This window comes from Rhea americana, unplaced genomic scaffold, assembly GCF_003343005.1.
Source record: "Rhea americana isolate MKP2758 unplaced genomic scaffold, rheAme1 scaffold_56, whole genome shotgun sequence".
Taxonomy (NCBI): Eukaryota; Metazoa; Chordata; class Aves; order Rheiformes; family Rheidae; genus Rhea; species Rhea americana.
The window spans coordinates 3,256,337-3,275,822 of record NW_028186712.1 but is presented as its reverse complement, the minus strand read 5'-3'; the positions used below and the strand labels follow the sequence as shown (position 1 = coordinate 3,275,822).

General features: G+C 40.0%; 1 protein-coding gene across 1 annotated transcript; it reads left to right on the top strand.

Annotated features, from left to right (window-relative positions):
• The first annotated feature begins 8,553 nt into the window (after nucleotides 1-8,553).
• Nucleotides 8,554-16,150, top strand: HSPA13 (heat shock protein family A (Hsp70) member 13). Its single transcript, XM_085318887.1, has 5 exons — nucleotides 8,554-8,616; nucleotides 9,568-9,908; nucleotides 10,877-11,090; nucleotides 11,675-11,842; nucleotides 13,392-16,150. Exons 1-5 carry the CDS (start codon nucleotides 8,592-8,594, stop codon nucleotides 14,060-14,062), a joined length of 1,419 nt encoding a protein of 472 aa, XP_085175013.1. The 5' UTR covers nucleotides 8,554-8,591; the 3' UTR covers nucleotides 14,063-16,150.
• Nucleotides 16,151-19,486: the final 3,336 nt, after the last annotated feature.

Genomic DNA, 19,486 nt, shown 5'->3' with positions numbered 1-19,486 from the left:
CAGGATTACTCAACTATTGCACCAATGAAAAAGCCACTCCAGGACTGCTTGAGCTCATTACCATTATCATTTCAGATAATGTAAAGTACTTGCATGTTACATCAATTTAATGTCTAATACGGTATCCATCATTGTATTATATCCTGCTCTTGCAAGATGATGGAATCCAATCTAAGATGTTCTTCTTTCTTTAACTGCTATAATCCTCCGTCCATTTTGCCATTCAAATGGCACAGCGCCTGCTCAGAGAGAAAAGCAGAATATTATATTCAGAAAGAATCACTTAAATGTAATAGCTGATCGAGAACATCTATTCTATATTAAAAAAATAAGAGTCAGTAAATAGATGTAGAAAGGTTCAATGGTGGTTAGAGCTGGCTGAACCAACCAATGGTTAAAGCATTATCCAACAAATGCATCTTTTTCCTTCATCACAAAGAGTTTATTTCTTGATCCCAACTGCCATAATTTTGTTTAACTCTAAATATTGCGGAATAGAGGGGTCTGCAAAAGACTTTTGGATTAACTGCTGAGTAATAAACTCCTTCAAAATGAGGCAGGAATCCCTGTTACTGCACTGTACTATTGGACCGTATGTTCCTCCTGGAGGAGGAGGGACATGATTCAGTAGTTGGAAGGTGTTGGGCTCTGCTGTCAGCRAGCTGGAGAAGCCAGTGATGCCACACAGCTCAGCTGGGTCTTGAATGGAAGGAGGCTGCAAGGGAGAGCGCTGAGGCCTGACCCAGAGAGCTGCAGYAGCAGCRGCAGCATTAGTAGTAGCAGCAGTGGAGATGCGGACCAGTGCCCCAGAAGCAGGCACTACCCCTAACTTGTTTAAAATGTTTGTTGCACAAAAATAAAAACGCTTTTATTTTCATTTCCTTTGTGGCCCTTTGTATAGAACAAAGACTGCTTCCTATTTCTGTCAAAAGAGGAGAAAATGCAGACAGATAAGTTGTTTGAAAATGGCATAGAATTGGTAAGCTGATTTTTCTGACAGACCCTCCATGAATGATCACATTAAGACTATCAGGGGCTATAGACTAACCTGCGCCTTTCTCAGGACTGCCTTTTATAAGAAGTGCTCTGCTCCTAACTATTTATCACACATTTGAGCTAAAATCCATCAACCTGCACTAAAAAAAAATGGGAGAGTTCTTCCAAGAACTGGAGAAAGGCTTAAGCTAGCAACACTTCTGTCTAATGAACTTTCCAAAAAAAYAAAGACACTTAGGATGTCCTGGTCAGATCTTATGGTCACACAATTCAAAACTAGAACATAATAAACCTATCACACAGAAATCCAGAATATCCTTACTCAAACACAGAAATCAAAAACTAGGGATGGAATGGCAATGAATTAGTTGCCTTCAGTGACTGCAGGTAACAGTCAATTCARTGTGATGTTATGGGAGATATATTTTACAAAATTAAGTTACAGAAGAGGCTTGGCTATTTGGCTCCTAGTCATGTACCCTCTGGTTCTATCCAGACATGCCAGATTTTCCCTCTATCCAGACAGAATGTGTAATCCAACTTCAGCAAAAAGCTGAACATTACTGTGTCCATAATAYATGATATACAATTCTTGTTTTGCTTTAAAATGAATGTAATAGTAACAAGGTTGTAGATACACATCTTTAAATGCCAAATATTTATTATGATTGAAATTACAAAACTTTTCTTTGCCAGTTGCTTTTTGTTTTATTTTGCTGATGGTCATATTGCCTACAGGTATATAGCTGTTGCCTAACTACATTCCTTTGGAGAAACATATTGCTATGTACCTATATCCATCCTACAGTTTTCTGCCATCCCRACATCTAAGTTCTTCTGAAATGAAAGCATAAAAGTTGGTTATCCAGCAGACAGAGAAGGACAGGCAGCATATTGTAYTGTTCCTTAGATCCTTTTCAGCAAAATAATGGTAAAGTATTGATGTTGCATGATATGAACTGAATCTGTATCTCCTTGTGAGAAAGAAGGCAGTTAGAGTGGGAGTAAGCAGATAAGGGGGAAAAAAGAAAGAAAGAAAGAAAGAATAACTCCATTGCAGCTGAGGCTTTCAAGGTCCTTAGGAAAAGGAATTTGAAAGAATCGACAGATGTCAGCTCTGTTCAGTTTGGGAGTGACTGACAGCAAGAAAAGAGCTATTACAGTGAGACGGGTAGTATTCTGGGCCTCTGCAGAACATATGAAGAGACACCTTCTCTGTCCCAACAATTCAGTAGAAATTAATATACTTCTACTGTATTTCTCTGAGATTGCAAAATCCCTCTGTCACCCTACTGTTAACTCTTAATGCTGGTGCTGTGGGAGCACTGGGGCTTGCTGACTGCCACTTTTGTGCTATATGCTAAGAACAAAAAAAGACACTCCCTGTCCAATGAGACTGTTTGCACATAGTCAAAAATGTTTCTTACAAACATGCCATAAGCATACTGTTGCATTTTTAACAGTATTTTGTATTCCGTAAAAATATTCTGAAGCTTAAGGGCTCAGTGCCCACAAATATGCTAGCATGCAGATTTCACATATCTTGTAAAATCCACTAGCATGCTGGCGTGTGCATATGCAGTAGCTGATTTTTCAAACAAGCAAGAGCATGCAGTTGCATATCTGAGCAGCAGGAATGCACAGGAATGCACAAAAGCACAGGAATGACTTATTGGCTATAAGGGGGTATTGGTGCGGGCTGGCAGACCTGTACAAAGCACAATCATTCAAGACAGACAGAAAGCTGGTGTGGGGCTTTTATTGTATTGTGATTGCACAGGAAGACTCATTTCTGTTTCTGTGGATGGATCATTTTCAGCAGCAGTGCACCATTTTTTTCTAGAATATCTCTAACTTTACAGTATCTGCTTTCAACAAACTTTTCTCCAGGCTAAACAGACACTTGCTACTCACATGACACAGTATGTGGGAGTGATGCTGAGAAAAGACGACATGCTGTGGCCAGCATTTTTGCTTGTCTTGTAAGAATAATCTGACTAACGTCGAAATGATTCCATCAATATTGTCAGAAATAGGTTTAAGAACCCTCCAGGTACCTTGCAGCCTTGGCATTGGCACTGACTAATGTAAAGTGGATGCCAATTGACTAGAGGTCCTGGAAAGGTATGAAACTATGAAACACTAAGGACCTTGACTTAGGTTGATGAGATTAAGTTTTCATTTTCTGTGTTCTCTGAATTTCTTTCTCTATTTCAATTTCAATCTCTATTTACTAATCTATAGACTAGTAAACATTAGTGACACTGTGGCACATAATATCAAGTGCCACTGGTGTCACATATGACACTCAAAGAGAAATAAACTGAGTTTGTACAATGAGTCTTGCTCATCTTAGTCATATCTGAACTGTGTATTAATTAAACTGAAGTATCTTTGATATTCTAATAACAACACTGGCTCCTTTAGGACAGACAGTAGTATAAAGATAATTAGAAAATGTCATTACCACTTTGCCCAAAGAGCAAGGTAGACATGAGGACCCTCTCCTGTCAGATCTCTGCTGACCATCCTCAACATGAATTCCACTCTTTAAAAGAATAGAAGAACACTGATTTTGTAGTTAGTCCCCTGGAATTGTATTTGATACCATTGCTTCAAACTCTGTTTGGTCTTTAGGCTTAATGTCTGTTCCTGAGTCACTTAATTTCTGTGTTCCTCCATTTCACACTGTATAAAGAGGGATAATATAATCACTTACCTACTATTTCTCTCATATGCTTGGATTAGAAATAATATCAGTCTGGGACTAACTCTTCTAAGAAAATAGGCAGGCCACAGCACAGTTACTCCTAGGGTACTATAATACTAAATAGTATAGTAATAAGTAATAATGAAAATAGGTTTTCTGTGTTAGCAGAAAGATACTTCGTAAAGATCCCAAGGTTCTTATTCAAATGCATAGATGTACTCTAGACAATAAATTCAGGAAAAGGGGGAAAGTAATTGTAAAATAAATATTCTGAGACCCTAGCCTCAACATCCCACAAAAAGCAAAGCAACACTTTTCTCCATCTAAGTATTTGCAAAATCTCTTCTCCTTTGCTTGGGGAGCTCAGAGTTAAATTAGCTACACTTGAGTATATTCTCYTGTTTATCTTTTTGTTGTCATTCCTAATAGATAAAATTGACAAGTCTGATTGACATCCATATGGATTTCATACACACAGCAACAATGTGATTGAGAAAATGGCCTCCTGGGAGCCTGCTGGGACTGCTGTTTATCATCATTATCGCTATCATGATTCATGCAGATTAAGAGACTCCCAGTCTCCCTCCTTCTTGTGCTCTAAATTGTACTTCGCAGCACTTTGTTTTCACCCAACTGTTGTACAAGCAGTCCATTTTCATGTCTCCCCAGGAGCTACTGCAGTACTGTTACCCCTGCTTCTATATGGGGTAACTGAGATGAGCAGAAGTTAAGTGACGGGCGCCACAGCACAAGGTGAATCCAAGCCAAGACAAAATTCAGACCCACCAGAGCAGACTGCATGTGGCAGGGGACAATTTTAATCAACCTTACAGCAGCCACTCAGCCATTGGCCTTGCGACTGCTGTTCCAAAAGGCAATATGGAGAACCAAAAAAAGAAACTCCCAGCTTCCAGGATAATAATTACCAAGACTGTCTTGTGTCTTAAATGAAAGGTCTCTGCTTTTCTTTTTTTCTTTTTTTTTTCTTTTTTTTTTTTTTACACCACAGTAATCCATGTGCAGACCRGCTGAAATTCAAGTAGAGAAGTGGGAGAGAGACCTGTGCAAATCTCACTTCTGTTGCAGAGTGTTTTTCTTGGACATCTTTTAGACTACATTATGCTGTTACCACCACACCTGTATTCATGAAAGAGGAAACTGCAATTTCATTGTTAACCTCAAAATGATTTCATAAGGGTTCAGTGGAATGGATATGCCAAGAGAATTAAATAAACTGTACTGAAAAATGAGAGACCATTTTCATGACTTATGACTTTACAAGAATTTGGATAAAGATTGCAAAAGGTTAATATGCTTTATATGTATCTGCAAGTAGGTAACTGTAAAATATAAAAAGGCATCTCAAGAAGCAAAATTGCATAGCAGAGACATCTGCTGGAAGCTTACTGCAATTGGCTTGTCCCTCTTAGTTCAGCCCTTTTTGGCTATTCATCCTAAAAGTAGGCATAAGCTATTTTTGGTGCCTCTAGCTGGAGAGCTAGATTCTAGCTAATTAAGATTTCGTTGCACATCTCCTTCACAATCTCCAGTCAACGGGAGCGAGAAATCTTTAAGTTATATTCTAGAATTTAAATGGACACTTTTGCATCTAAATTGAAGGTTATAGTTTCTCTTATGATTGCCTGACATTGAACTGTCTCTCACAGGAAGACTGGGTGCTAATGAAATCCTTCCCTTTCCCAACCATACGCAGAAGGAGAAGACCAATGTTTTAGTCAGGTAAAAAAAACTATGAGAGAAGTTCTCTGCACTTCTGTAATTCTGATGATGTGATTGCACTATGGCAAAGAATATACTTTTACCTGAATTTAAAACTGCAAATGAGATTTCAGATTTTAGCATCTAAATAAATTGTCTCCTTTCTCAAGGAGTCATTAACTACATTCTCCTAGTAAGTAGATACAACATCCTCTTCCCCCTTCCTCCCCGACCACAGGAAAACAGAGTTTGGTYGTAGAGTCTTTCTGGGACCAAAATATGTTGACCATTCCCCTGCACTGTGTTTCAGTTTTGGACACTAGCTTGAAAATGATTAAGACAGTGCAGAGGGCACTCACTGAGTCATCCCAGAAAGGACGAGTAAGAGGTAGTCCTGTTTGTACAATGGCAGAAAAAAATGATTTTTTGAGAGCCCGATTTCTTTTTCTCAAAGTGTTGGAATATAGCTGATGCAMAATATCCTATAAATCAAAACAAGCTTTATTTCATTCCACTCACAATGAATGCTTTAACTGTGTTTAACACATCACAGGTCTATGGTTTCAGTGACACTCCCCAGTGTAACAACTTTTTCTGCAGAGACCAGTTCCTATCTGATGGGAGACCATTTTTAAACCAGCCTCTGCTCTTACATTATGAGAATGATTCTCTCCCTCAAGCTACTTCTAGACAAAAAACACATTTACCTCCACTTATCAAAGCACCAAGGGAAAATAATATCCCCTTGAAGGAAATTAATCCTTGAACACCTTCTGAAATTTTTTAAACAGCTTACTACCAGAGTGACTAGATGCCCTAATGAACATAAATAAGCACTTGGCCCAGACCTTCAAAGGTTCTGTTACATGTCTACCTTCTATTAAAATCAATGGCAGGTAAGTGCGGGAATACATTCAAAGGCCTAGTGCATGGTCACCAAGAGTTTATCAGTGCTGCACAGCCCATACAGCTACAGCATCCAAATTACTGCAGGTGTCAGGCACTGCTTGGTCATAGTAACCCATGTTACCGTAGATCCTAATTTACCATAATTCAGTTACATCCAGTGAAGTTGTAATTGGTATAACATTTTGCTGACACCACCACAGCGTGACAGGCTTTTCAAAGGAGCTGCCTATGTCTGCGTTTGTATGGCCAACCTTCAGGCGAGCCGCTGAGCATTGCGGTAGCAGCTTTGTGGGCCATTACAGGAACATGGCTAAAGCACTTTATTCATGAAAAAGACCTGCCTTCCAGTTTCTGCTCTAAGCAATGCTGAAGTATTCCTCATTAGGGAACCACWTGGGCAGGGACAGCTTTCCCCTTCCAGGTGGATAGGGCCCTCTCTTTGGACCAAGAAATATTTTTCTATGCAAAATCAAAAACTACTTTCTTAGGATACATTGAATGTACCTTTCCACTCCTGAATAACCCTCTCCTGAGCTTASTATCCCCTCAGATAAGGGAAGAAAATGAAAGCACTTTGGATGATTGCTCTAAGAGGGTAGGCAAAGGAAGCTATTTTTAACACTGCTATTCCCCAGGCCTTGACTGAACAGACGCGCTCAGCAAATGCCCAACAAACTGGGCCTKCAAGCCCACTAACTTTAGCTCTACTTATTTTGCAGATCCAAGAGTTCAGGCATTTTTTACAGGGTTCAGGAATATCCATGAGGAGGCCTTGGTATGTCACGGAGAGAGAAAATACGTGAGAAAAATGAGGCCCCTCTGGACTTCATMCGAGCGTGGGTGCTCAGATGAGCTGCAGATCGAACACTGCCTTCAAAGGACTACAGAGCAAGCAGCCCTCGATTACATAAAAGCCAGAAAGACCTGCAGGGAGGAAGGTGGCTCCTGAAAAAGTTTCTGAAAGGATAGAAAGAGCCTAGGAAACTCAGTTGCTGCTGGGTGGAAAGCCCACGAAGCATAATCCTGCAGCCAGCAGCTCTCTGCTCTCCTTGGTTTGACTCCCAGGCAGGTGGCCTAAGCTGGGGTAAGTCTACAGGGAACAGACAGGCCCCTGAGGATTCAGAGTCAGGTGGGAATGGACTCGGCTGATGCGCTGAATTTATCAAGCAGCTTTACGGTGAAGAAAGAGGACAGGCGCTGTCCAGGAAAGGGCACCTGAATTCTGCCCTTCAGCATGTGCATTGCCAAGTGATCCCAGTGTCTTCCAGAGTTTTAATCTCAGGCATAAAAACAGAGCCCAGCTTATGTTTTAGGAAGGGGTAAGACCTCCAAAATGAGTTTTTGTCRAAGTACTTTTTGTACTTTTTATAAAAGTATTTTTAAAAAAATCTGTAGGTATCAGCATTCCTATTAAAGCATGAGGTTTCAGATKAGTCTTATGTATGTGCTTATCTGTATGTGCGTGTGGTTGCTATCAAAATACCATATTTATGAATAAAACCAATTATATACTGTCTTCACTAAACCTTTTTTTCTGAAAGCTGCATAAACTTCAAAATATATATGCCTGCTCTTGAGTTTTGAGTGAAATACTGTAAACAGCTATTACAAGTTTYCCCCCGTCTAAATAACTTCTTAACGACTACAGTTAAAATGGCGCCAATTTAAAGAGACATCGATTCATTTATGATGTATGAAAAAAATATATTATTTAGATCCAAAATTAGCAAACCGCCCTGAATGCGGGAGGTCTTCTCCCCAGAGGATACCGTGAGAGAGAGGGGACTCAATGCGCCCCAGCCTCACGCCCTGGGTCAGAAGAGGGGGCGCGGAGGGCAAGTGGCCCCTCAGCGGGCTATCCTGGCCCTCGCTATCAGGACGGTTCCGACCGCCGCGCCCCCTGGCGCAACGGCCGCGCCATGGCCTGCCGCCGCCAACGGAACTACCACTCCCAGCAGGCACCGCGGCCTCCCCACTGCGCAAGCGCCCCTGGAGGGCTGCAGCTCATTCCTCCCCTCCCCCCGGCTCTTCCCCATTCCCGTGGCCCATACTCTCAGCCAACTGGCTGGAGTCCCCGGAAGAAGGCTTGCGCCGCAGCCTGCTGGGAAATGTAGTTTTATCGCGCTGGAGAGCAGGAGAAGGCGGCTGGTGTGGGCAGGGCTCGCGCACTACAAGTCCCGGCGTGCCGCGCGGCTCAGCCCGGAAGGCTCCGTCAGCAGTCGGCGTTGGCCGGTGGTGCCGGAGCCGGCAGGGAGCCATGGCGGGGCAGATGGCGGTGCTGGGTGAGTGCGCGGCGCTGCGGCTGCCGAGGGGCCTCGCTCGGGGGCCAAGCTCTTCCCGCGGGGTCTGAGAGGACTCTGGGTCCCCTTGTGCGGCTTGCGGGCATGGGGGGCCCGTGCCGCTGCCTTGGGCGTGCGACGCTGGCCGGGGCTGTGGGGGCTGCCAGAGCCCGCGCGGTCCTGGTGGTAAGCTTTGCCCTCCTGAGGTCTCTTTTTAGCACAGCCCTCCTTTTTTTGTTATGTGCTTGGCGCGTATGCAATTTACGTTCGTTATCTTTTYCTCTGAGCCTTGGTTTAGCTTGCATTTGGGGTTTCTTGCTTTATACTTATTAGTTTGGTATAAAAGGGAGAGAAAAGACACTCTGTGTGCTTAAATTGTTTGACATCTTGATTTCCATGTTTAGGAAAGATTCAGGGGTGTAGGAAGATGCTCTTTGGGAGCTATGGCTGAAACGGGCAAAGTTATGATTTGGTATCTCTTGAGACTTTGGGTGAATTTGAAGGAGGAATTTGAATCAGGAGTTTCTCATTTCACATTGGTTATTTGTAACTTTATTAACCAGCGGTTCCTTAGGGATTATGCGTAGGTAATGCCCAGAAAATTAGTAATTAACCTATACTTGTGAAGCACTTTGCAATAGAAAAAGAATTAGTACAGAGTGGTGATGTTTTTGGGTTTGCTGTTCCTCATTTTTGAACCTATTTAATATTTACTGTCTAAGAGTTTTATCTCTGTTGTCTCTGCTAACCAGTTTGGTAACTGCTTAGCAGTGGTTTGTAATAGGGTAGTTAGGAGACCCTGGGCTTGAAAACTAAATAGGTATTTAAACAGGCTTAACAGAGCAAAATAATACTGCGCGAGATATGAAGTATAATGTGATGTTGGTTGCCTTAGTTTCTAAGTTTGCAGCAGTAGATACTCTAACTTACTCTTTTTTTAAATCTGTGTTTCAGGTTCGGCTGTTCTGGCTCTCYTGTTAGCTGGCTATCTAGCACAGCAGTATTTACCAATGCCTACACCTAAAGTAATTGGGATTGATCTTGGCACAACTTACTGCTCTGTTGGTGTCTTCCTTCCTGGAACAGGGCAGGTGAAGGTTATTGCGGATGAAAACGGGCACAACAGCATACCAAGTATAGTGTCTTTCACAGACAAAGATGTGTATGTAGGATATGATGGCTTAGAACTGGCTGATTCAAATCCTCAGAACACTGTATATGATGCAAAAAGATTCATTGGGAAAATCTTCASTCCAGAAGAACTGAAAAGTGAAAGTAGCAGGTATCCATTTAAGGTAAATTGCTGTCTTATTCAAGCAATAATGTATAGGAAGCTTGAAGCATATGGTGGGTGACCAACTCTTCTGACCCTTTGAGTCATTCAGCAAARTCTGATATGCCTGAAAACTGTAATGTGCATTATCCGGGGAGGAGAGGAGGAATCAGAGTYGTAGAAGTAATATGCGTGTTAGTTGACTGATTTTTCTAGAGAGCCTTTCCACTACTGTGAGATTCCTTTTCTGGGTTGCCTTCCARATACTTCTCTTGAAGTGTAAACTTCAACTTGAAAGCCTAGCTCTGCTTCACTAAAACTTCACCTTTGCCCTGAGATTAAAACAAAAAGTAAAGTTTATGAGTAGTTTCCTCTGTCCTAGTGCTTCCCCCCCCAAGCCCAGCACTTTTTCTAGTGCTAAGTTGACCAGTAGCAGATGTCAAAAGCTGCTTTTTAAAGAGAGTATTGCATGTATTTATCATGACGCAATATTTGCTGAAAAGACACAAATTTTCAGGTATTGAAAACAGTCTTTTGAATTGCTTGCTTCTTAAGAACTGGTTTTGTACCAGCCTGTTTGCTTCCTTTCAGAAATAAGAACCTGTGGAATGCTTTATATGTAAGATGAACCTAATGATGAAAAGCATTACTTTCATCTTTGATTGTGATGTTGTGTCATGTAATGTTAAAGTTAATTGCACAATTGCCAGATTTTAACTATATTAATGTATCTGGGCACAGTGGGCTACAGTGCTTCAGATATATTCCAGCCACTCAAGTGGCTTATTTTTATACTGTTCACAATCAAGGAATAAAAGTGATTCAGGCAAAGTGATTTTTGAATAGTAAAAGTACAGTTGCATTTTTCCAGAATAAGCAGACTATATACAAATACAGCTTTTGAGGGCAAGGGGCAGCAGCAAGTGGGTAGTTTTTTTTTAATAACAAATGGATTTCACATTTCTGGGTTGTGTTGCTTTTTCCTTCCAGATTTTTAATAACAATGGATTAGCTGAATTTTCTGTGACAACCAATGAAACCTTTCATATCACTCCAGAATATGTTGGCTCTCAGCTGCTCCTGAAATTGAAGAGAATGGCCGAAGACTATCTTGGCATGCCCGTTTCAAAGGCAGTCATCTCTGTGCCAGCTGAGTTCGATGAAAAGCAACGGAAYTCTACCATTAAGGCAGCTAACCTTGCAGGTGATGTTTCTCTGTTCCAGTGTTTTCTTATGAAGCCCAAAGTTAGGTTTATTTCACTATAGCAAAGTCTTTGGGGCTGATACAGAATTAAACAGTGACTTAGCAATAGAAAACTATAGAATTGATTTTTATAAACCATTAGCAATTGTGAAGAGCAGCAAAGAACTCTTGGGTTGCAAGAGATGCGGCTGATTAGTGCAAACATACATAGCTAGAAAAAATAAGTTTTGCTTAGGGAAAGCAATCTTTTGTTTTGCCCTTGGAAATCTCCAAGTATGGAGAATTTGTATGAGGCACCCTTTGACAATAATCTAAATGCAAATAGTACCACGATGAAATAAATTTCCTCAGTACACTTCCTCCGGAGAAAAGATGTTTGGGTAATTCATGGTTTGTGCTTTCATCCCGGTGCTGAAGTAGGATTTCTTAAGCTTAAATAAGAAAAAAAATTTCCAAGTAATAATACTTCATGAAAAGTATCTCACTGAGATCTGATGTTTTACTTGAGGTAAGTTTGATCTAAAAAATCAATAATAAATGTCTGAAGTGTATGTGACTATGGCTTGATTTCTCTGCTCTTGTAGGGCTAGAAATTTTGCGAGTAATCAATGAACCCACTGCTGCAGCTATGGCTTATGGACTCCACAAAGTTGATGTGTTTAATGTCTTGGTGGTGGATTTGGGTGGAGGAACATTAGATGTTTCTCTGTTGAACAAGCAGGGAGGGATGTTCCTCACACGAGCCATGGCAGGTAAGAACAGGATTTTACTTTCTCAATGGGAGAATGGAAAGATGCACCTAAAGTCACCATTAGGGAAGCTTTTCTTTAAACATACCACTCTTGTAACTGTGTTCTTTGAAAGTGCTCTCTGCTGCCTTTGTGCAAAGTTAGGTTTGCAACTGCCTGCAGTAGTTAAAAGAGACTTTCAGGTTTTAGTTGACTTCAAAGTAACAGGATGTGGTTTAATTTTGTCCATAGCTGTTGACATTTGTGCCTAGTGTAAGTGGTGGCAAGTGTTAAATTGTTTTGACTAGACTTAAAGCGATGGGGAGGGACTATGACAAAGCTTTCTATCACTTTGTGTATCTGAGCTGAGAGTATCTGCCAAATCGTCGAGGAGTGCTTTAGTCATCCTTGCCTTGTGTTTGGCTCYTACACAGATGGGCAGGGACCTTGCATTCTGTTAACCCAGAAACAAGCTTTGTAATATGTATATGCCAAAGTGATTCATCACTTGGCAAAAAGTTCTGGCAACAACCTCTAGTAGAACTGTAGTGAACACGCAACTGCTTTGGAGATGACCTGGATTCAGACAGGTGTGAGATGTGGTGCTTCCTTCAGCTTTGCCTCGAATGAGTTTTGTGAGCTGCTGCTTTGTCTAGWGCGAATGGAACAACAAAAAGCATTTAATGACTTCATTCTGATTTATTTGGATGGATGTCTGTGAAACTRATGTTTTTTTCAATCAAAACAAAAAGGAGGAAAAATGATAGCATTGTTCAACATGCCTAAAAATTTACAGGCCATTTCTAGGTTTATTGAATGGAAAATAAGAGTAATTATTTATAAGTTATTGGAAAGATCATTCAGGAGTAGCCTTCATGAAGAAATAGGGGATGTATCGATACTTCTCAGTCTCTAATGGCTATTAGAAGGTCTAGCTGTAAATAGAGCTTGTAACTTACTGTCTGCATTACATCACTTCCTTCTGCCTTTCTCAGGTATATCTATATACTTCAGTAGCATGCAACTTTCATGTGTATGCATGAAGCCCTTCAGTAACTTGAAAATGTTAAAGCAGTAGTCTTTATGAAGCTGTACTGCAGTAGTACTGAGAGAAAAGCCCATTCTGGGCAAAGAGAAATCTGTTTTAAGTCTGGGAATTTAGTTGGAAAAAAGTTGTACGAGGGAGTATTACACTTCAGCAATAGATTTCTTGCTGTAATTTTGTCTTACYAAAGTTTATTCTGTGTAGAGAATAGTTTCACTGATTTAACAGCAATGGCTTTTTTCCATTACACTGTAACAGAGCTATTCCGGGGGCAGGGGGCATTACTGGAGTAGTTTCTTCAATTACTTGCTAAGTAAAAATCTTGAAGTGGCTATATATTTGTGTTCTTCCGTGGGTAATAATTATGTCCATTTTCATGGCTCTGTGAGCTCTTACTCTATGCTTATTGTTCTAGTATCATTGTTCTGGCTCTTAAGAATCACCTTTGAATAGGAAAAGATGAGTTTTACTGTCTGATTTTTCTTTTTTTTTTTTTGATGTCTGATTAACTCTATTCTGATGTTTTAGGTAACAACAAACTTGGAGGACAGGATTTTAATCAGAGATTGTTGCAGCATTTGTATGCTCAGCTTCATCAAAGGTATGGTTCTCTACCATCAAGAAAAGAAGAAATACATCAACTCAGACAGATTGTGGAAGCAGTTAAATTAAATTTGACTGTGCATGAGGCCTCTACAGTAAGAGTGTCATTGACTATTGCAGAAAAGATTACAAAAGATCTTCCAGAAAGTGAGCTGAACACAAATACCGTGCGTGAAGACCAGCCTTCACAAATAATGAAAGATGAGAAAAATCTTATAGGAGGCAATTCACAAGTGCAGAATAACTTTGTCAAAGTTGTGTTTGAAACAGAAATCTCCAGGAAGCTATTTGAGGTGTTGAATGAGGACCTTTTTCAGAAGATTCTTTTGCCCATTGAGCAGGTGTTGAAGGAAGGCCATCTACACAAAGCAGAAGTGGATGAAATTGTGTTAGTTGGAGGCTCCACACGGATTCCTCAAATACGCAAAGTTATTCGAGATTTCTTTGGAAAGGAACCTAACACCTCTGTAGATCCTGATTTAGCAGTTGTAATGGGTGTAGCTATCCAAGCAGGAATTGTTGGTGGGTCCTGGCCTCTCCAAGTTAGTGCTATAGAAATTCCTAATAGGCATTTACGGAAAACTAACTTTAACTGAAAATAAACTCTTTCTCATTGCATTCCATCTCTCCAAATAGCGTACTATGACGGTGCATACCTACCTAACTGGGAGTAAAGCCTAATTTTAGCCATAATTATATCCATTTTTATATCTATTCCAATTAGGTGTAACTGGACACCTAATTGTGTTACAGCTGGATGTTACTTTAAAGGTATGAGTGATTTTTTTGAAGTTCTAAAGTGTCCCCTGTTGACTTGTAGATGTGAATATTGATGAAAATGCTAATGTTGACATACTTGCATTCTCTTGCTAAATTTTATTAGCAAATCCTGAAGAGATGTGTGTTTAAAAATACAAAAGGAGTGTGGCCAAAGGTTGCAGATAATGTGTTATTGTGCCATAGGTATTCCCATGTTTAATATATTTACTTTGAGAGAATGTGAATCAGTGTTAGCGCACATAGCTCTAGCAGTGTTTAGCTTAAAGTTATTTATTAAATTGAGTCATTTGAGCATTTAAGCACCTTTTTAAAAGGCATATTGCAGCTTGAATGAGACTTACACATTCACTTGATTCTTCTGCTGTTCATAACAGCATATTATTGAGACTATATGGCAAATTCTTGTCTCCTGGTTCGGTCAAACCATATTAAGAAATTTAGCTTTTGTTAATGCACAATGCTACTTAGTGTGTCTCCAAGAGCTAAATTTCTGGTCTGTGTTTAATTGTTACTTGTAGGTGCTGCTGTCATACCACTAATGCACTTACCAGAGAATAAGTGCATACCAACAACTATTTATAACCCCCTTCATATGAAAACTGTATAAACTTTGTATTTTTTATAAAGTTACACCTGTATATCTTCCTTTGAATTTGACCAACATGAATTAAATTTTTGTGCAGTTACAAGTGTTACCTCTTTCCCTGTCCCCAGCCCCCCCTTTTTTTTTCAGGGAGAAAGTATGGGACAAAAGGAACCTCCTAGATGAAGTTTAGTTCCTGAAGTCTTAGTAAATGAAAATTCACCTACTACTTTTTGTACTTTTTAGCTAGTATGGGAGGGAAATGAGGCATGTAAGCAGAATTTGAGGTAGCATTTCTTGGGACTTTATTTCAGGCAAGTATATTGGTGCCCAGCTCTCTAGCAAATGTATGAGGAGAAGAAACGGATACTCATTTTGGTGACTGAGTTCTTTTACTCTCCAAAGAGTTAAAATAATGTTTAAAAGCTGGCTGTATTCTTTTTTGTGTAGAACTGTTTTACTACAATGAGAACACTTCATTCAGCTAAGACTCAGTTAGACATCCATTAACAAACCTCAGTCTTAATCAGGTAAGCTGTAGTGACAAGTGGTACTAAGCTTTTTCCTGTATGCCTCTTTTTTTTTTTTTTTTTTTCATATTAAGCTTACTCAGATAACCTTTGGGGTTTAGATTTATGGTCTCAGCTGTGAGTATAGTAAAGTAGCCTTGTTATTCCCCTGGTGGTAGACTTGGTTTATGGCACCACCACATTAGTTGTGCTGATTCAGCTGTTTCTATAACTGTAGTATAAATCATATCTTTGAGGTAATCCAACTAAAAAAAAAGAAAACTCTGAAATCATAGTTTCATGTAACCATTCCATCWGTGTTGCTTAACTTCACAGAAGATTCCCAAAATATTGCTAGCATCTGTTTAATTTCTCTGAGTAGAAAACCTAAAAAAAGCCTCCTATATAAAATTCACTTTGCTTTGTACCTCTTTGAAAGTGACCCTGAAAGTCTGTGTGGAGCTTTCAGTAATGTGATAATGTATTCAAAAGAAAATATTGCACAGTTAGAAAAAGTGAGCGGTAAGGGACTAAGGTGAATAAAACTCCTAACTTGAAAGAAGTGTAGCTTCAGTGAAATTGTGGATGAATGCCAATATACAGTACAGTTTTCATGCTATCTTTGCCTTGCAGATATTGTAGGTATTTAAGTCTTGAGTCAWTGTGGCCTGTTCTTCTGCCCTGCTCTAAATTCTCCTCAAAGTATACTGGAATTACAGTAGGTCTTAAGTCTTCATTTTTAATGCACTTTCTGAAATGAGCAGTTCTGCATAAAAATAGAACCACATTRTAGTTAAGCTATCAAAAGGGTGTTTTTTACAAGTTTGAGGACAAGTTAGGCAGGTGTCTGAGAGCAACTTTTAAATGTGAAACTCTCAGTGCAAGTAAATGAAGTATTTCCAATGTGTATTACTTCATTCTAGCAGAATTTTGTTAAGTTTCTTGCAGTGTTAATCTGGGGATTGTAAAGAAAGGGTGAATTGTTGTTTACTTGAACTTCACAATAAGGGTATTTATTCAGATATCTCTATGGATTTTTTTTTAATACAAAAGTTACTGTACATTGGATATCTTGCAATGCATCCTTATTTATTAGATAACCTGATTGCAGAATTCAGAAAAGTTATTTATTTTGTATCTTTGGTTTTGGTACTGTATTTTGGCACAAAGCATTGAATTTTTAAAATAAGTAGAATACTGTACTAAATGTGTATTTCCAGGTATACATGTGTACTGCTTACCACCAGAAGTATCTGTTTAAACAAATTGTTATTTGAAGGCTGAAATCCTTTACAAACTGTCCTTCAAATCTGAATAATGTTGTCTATGGTGTAATGCAAATACTTATATAGCTAATGCTTGTTTTATGGGTTGAAATTCTGACAATATAAGATGCCTCACCAATTGTATGTTTCTGAGTTGTTTTCAAATGCAGAAGATAAAATGCATTTTATAAATAACCTTTTAGAATGTTTTTAATAAAAGCGATTTCTCTGTCCCTTGGACATGYCTTGTTTCAGTTTCTCAGGGAAAGATTTTAACGACAATGGTTCCCYATTCCTTCCTTGAATTCCTTGGGGTTGAAAGGATAAGGTTGCAGTGCCCCAGCTTGCCAAGGTGCTGTAGCTTGGTGTAAGACATYTCTAGGAATCGGCTCAGAGGAGTGCTAGGAACTAGTGTGGCGAGGAGAGGACTGTGGCCTCTCAAGGTGCACTTCRGGATGTGAGAATGGAAATAGGGAAAAAGGAGTGCACATTGGTGCAGGGAAAAGCAAGTAGTGACTGAGGAAACACTGATGGGGGAGGGAATCCCTCATCAGAGSGGCAGAAAGATTGCAGGAGCAGCAATGATTTCCCTGCTCCTTTGGGAGCAGTCCTGAGCKGGGCTTTTCTGCACTTGTCCTCCCTTGCACCTTATGTCTCAGTCAGCAGCGGCCCCCTCGTAGCAGAGCCTCTCCCAGTTGGTTGGTGCCTATAGACAACCCCACAGGAAGAGGCTGGCACCTATCGCCATGCCTTACGTCTCTCACATCGTGGTGGAGCCTCAAACAGCCTGGAAGCACAGAAGAGTCACYGTATGGAGGAATAAGAGCAAGAGAGGTGAGGTAAGTGTTGGGCTGGCCTGCAGGGCTACAACAAAGTTTCCACTTCACTGCAAATGAAGTTAACTTGTTACGTATTGATGCTGCTGCATTCRGTAGGTTGTGTCAGGAACTGCAAAGCATGAACGAAGGAGTGAGGCAGCCAAATGGGCCCATTTTATTTCTTACGRTAAGCCTATCTCCCTACGTGCACATCATCTTATATCAGGCTTGAGAGAACTGAAGTTGCAGATCCTGGGTATTAGTCTTACTACTAAATTGCTTGCCTGCCCTAAGCCTGCTACATGGCTTACTATGTGGGCTTGGGAAGCTACTGCTGCATGAAAACGTAGCAGGAGCTTATCACGCTGAAGCTGCCTCTGCCACACTCCCCCCCCCCTTTTTTTTTTCAAAGTACACCTTCACATGAAGACTTCAGCTTGCCAAAAGAGAAGGAATAGCTAGTTAGTTTTTGATACTAACGCTTCACTTTTTTTTTGGTCATACTTTGTGCTGTCCAGACTCTGCAGCTTTCCCCAGCTGTGTGCTCTGAAAGTAATCCAGTACCATAAGGCTATGTTAGCTCATTAGTATGCAAAGCAAATCCTCCTCTGAGAGAAGGGGGACAAAAAACAAGCTAACAAGCCGAAATTACCATGTGCTGATGCCAGCTCTCAAGTTACTTTCTCTGGGATTTGCAAAGGCGGTTGCTGTCTGAGGTACTGACATCTTTACTCCCCCYAGCCTTAAGTCTAACCCCTATTAATCAGTTTAGGAATGGTACCTGCTTCAGCCTTTTGCAGATTCACCTGAGAGGCTTCCAGGAATGGGTAGGTTTGGTGGGGAGTATAAAGGTGCGTAGGGATGSGGACCAGGTGAAGAGCCTGCCTGTGGCTTGTTCTGCACTGGGGGGGAAGGATGTTAAATGTTGGTACGTAAAAAGTTCTGCTCTGTTAGGGAGGTGCTGCTGGAGGAAAAATTAGGAAACTGCAGTGCTCTGCAAGAAGCTGTTTTCTCTCTTGACAAACTTTGTCATATCCATCTCTCTAGGACTACCAGTAGACCATAGTTTTGTGGCCTGTGTTGTTCCTGCTCTTCATTGGTTCTGAAATCAGCTTATCTTGTTCTTCTAACAGATTTGTGCAGGTGACAGTAAGTGCAGTTGGGTTTTGTAGACAGTTAAACTAGATACTCTGTCTTTAATGTAGGATGGCAGAATTTCTTTTTAACCTTCAGGAATGGCTAGAGAATTAAGTAAACAAGTTCTTCTTMTTTCTGTAATTAAGCTAATTGTTACCTTCACAATATTAGAATCACACTGGGGGAATCTCTTCAGAAAGTCTCTATCATTTCTTTCCACCTTTCTAAAACTRTAAACATAGATTGCTTGTCTATCAGGCAAGAAAATAAGATCCTACTCAGGTGTCAGTGTTGCAGTATCAAACAGGGTTGTAGTCTGATGCTCAATTCACATAGCAGATTTATTCGAAAGACATTTATGGGAATCTTCTCTTATTTTTTAAGATAATATTGCATTAAGTTGGTATTGAATTTGAAGAGATTTAGTTGCTGTAACAAAAATGCAAATTAATATTTATGTGGCCTACAGAAGTATGTATGTATGTTTAACTGACACTTTCAGTAAATGTGCATAACTTTTGTCCTGTTAACACTAATTAGTGTTAAGATTTGCACTAAAATCTACTAACAAGAATCTACTAGCAGCTGGCTTTTTCTGGGATTTTTCACCAGGTGACTTTGCAATGCTCAATGGGATACATGAAGTGTTTTTCAGTTACTTTTGAAATCTCCAGGTTAAAAGGAAAATTAGTTTTAAGTAGCAAGTGTATTGCCTCAATAATCACCAAAATATACTTGCAATCATGCATGTCCTGAAAATCAGCACCAAGTAGTATCAGTATTTGTGAAAATTTGTGATAAAAATTGTCAAGAAAGTATTTTTGTTTTTTAATAAGATCATGATAAGAATGTATTTACTAAATCAATCAGCATAATGTCCAAACAATTATGCACTTTTGAATTAAAAACAAGGATAGAGTCTAGTGAC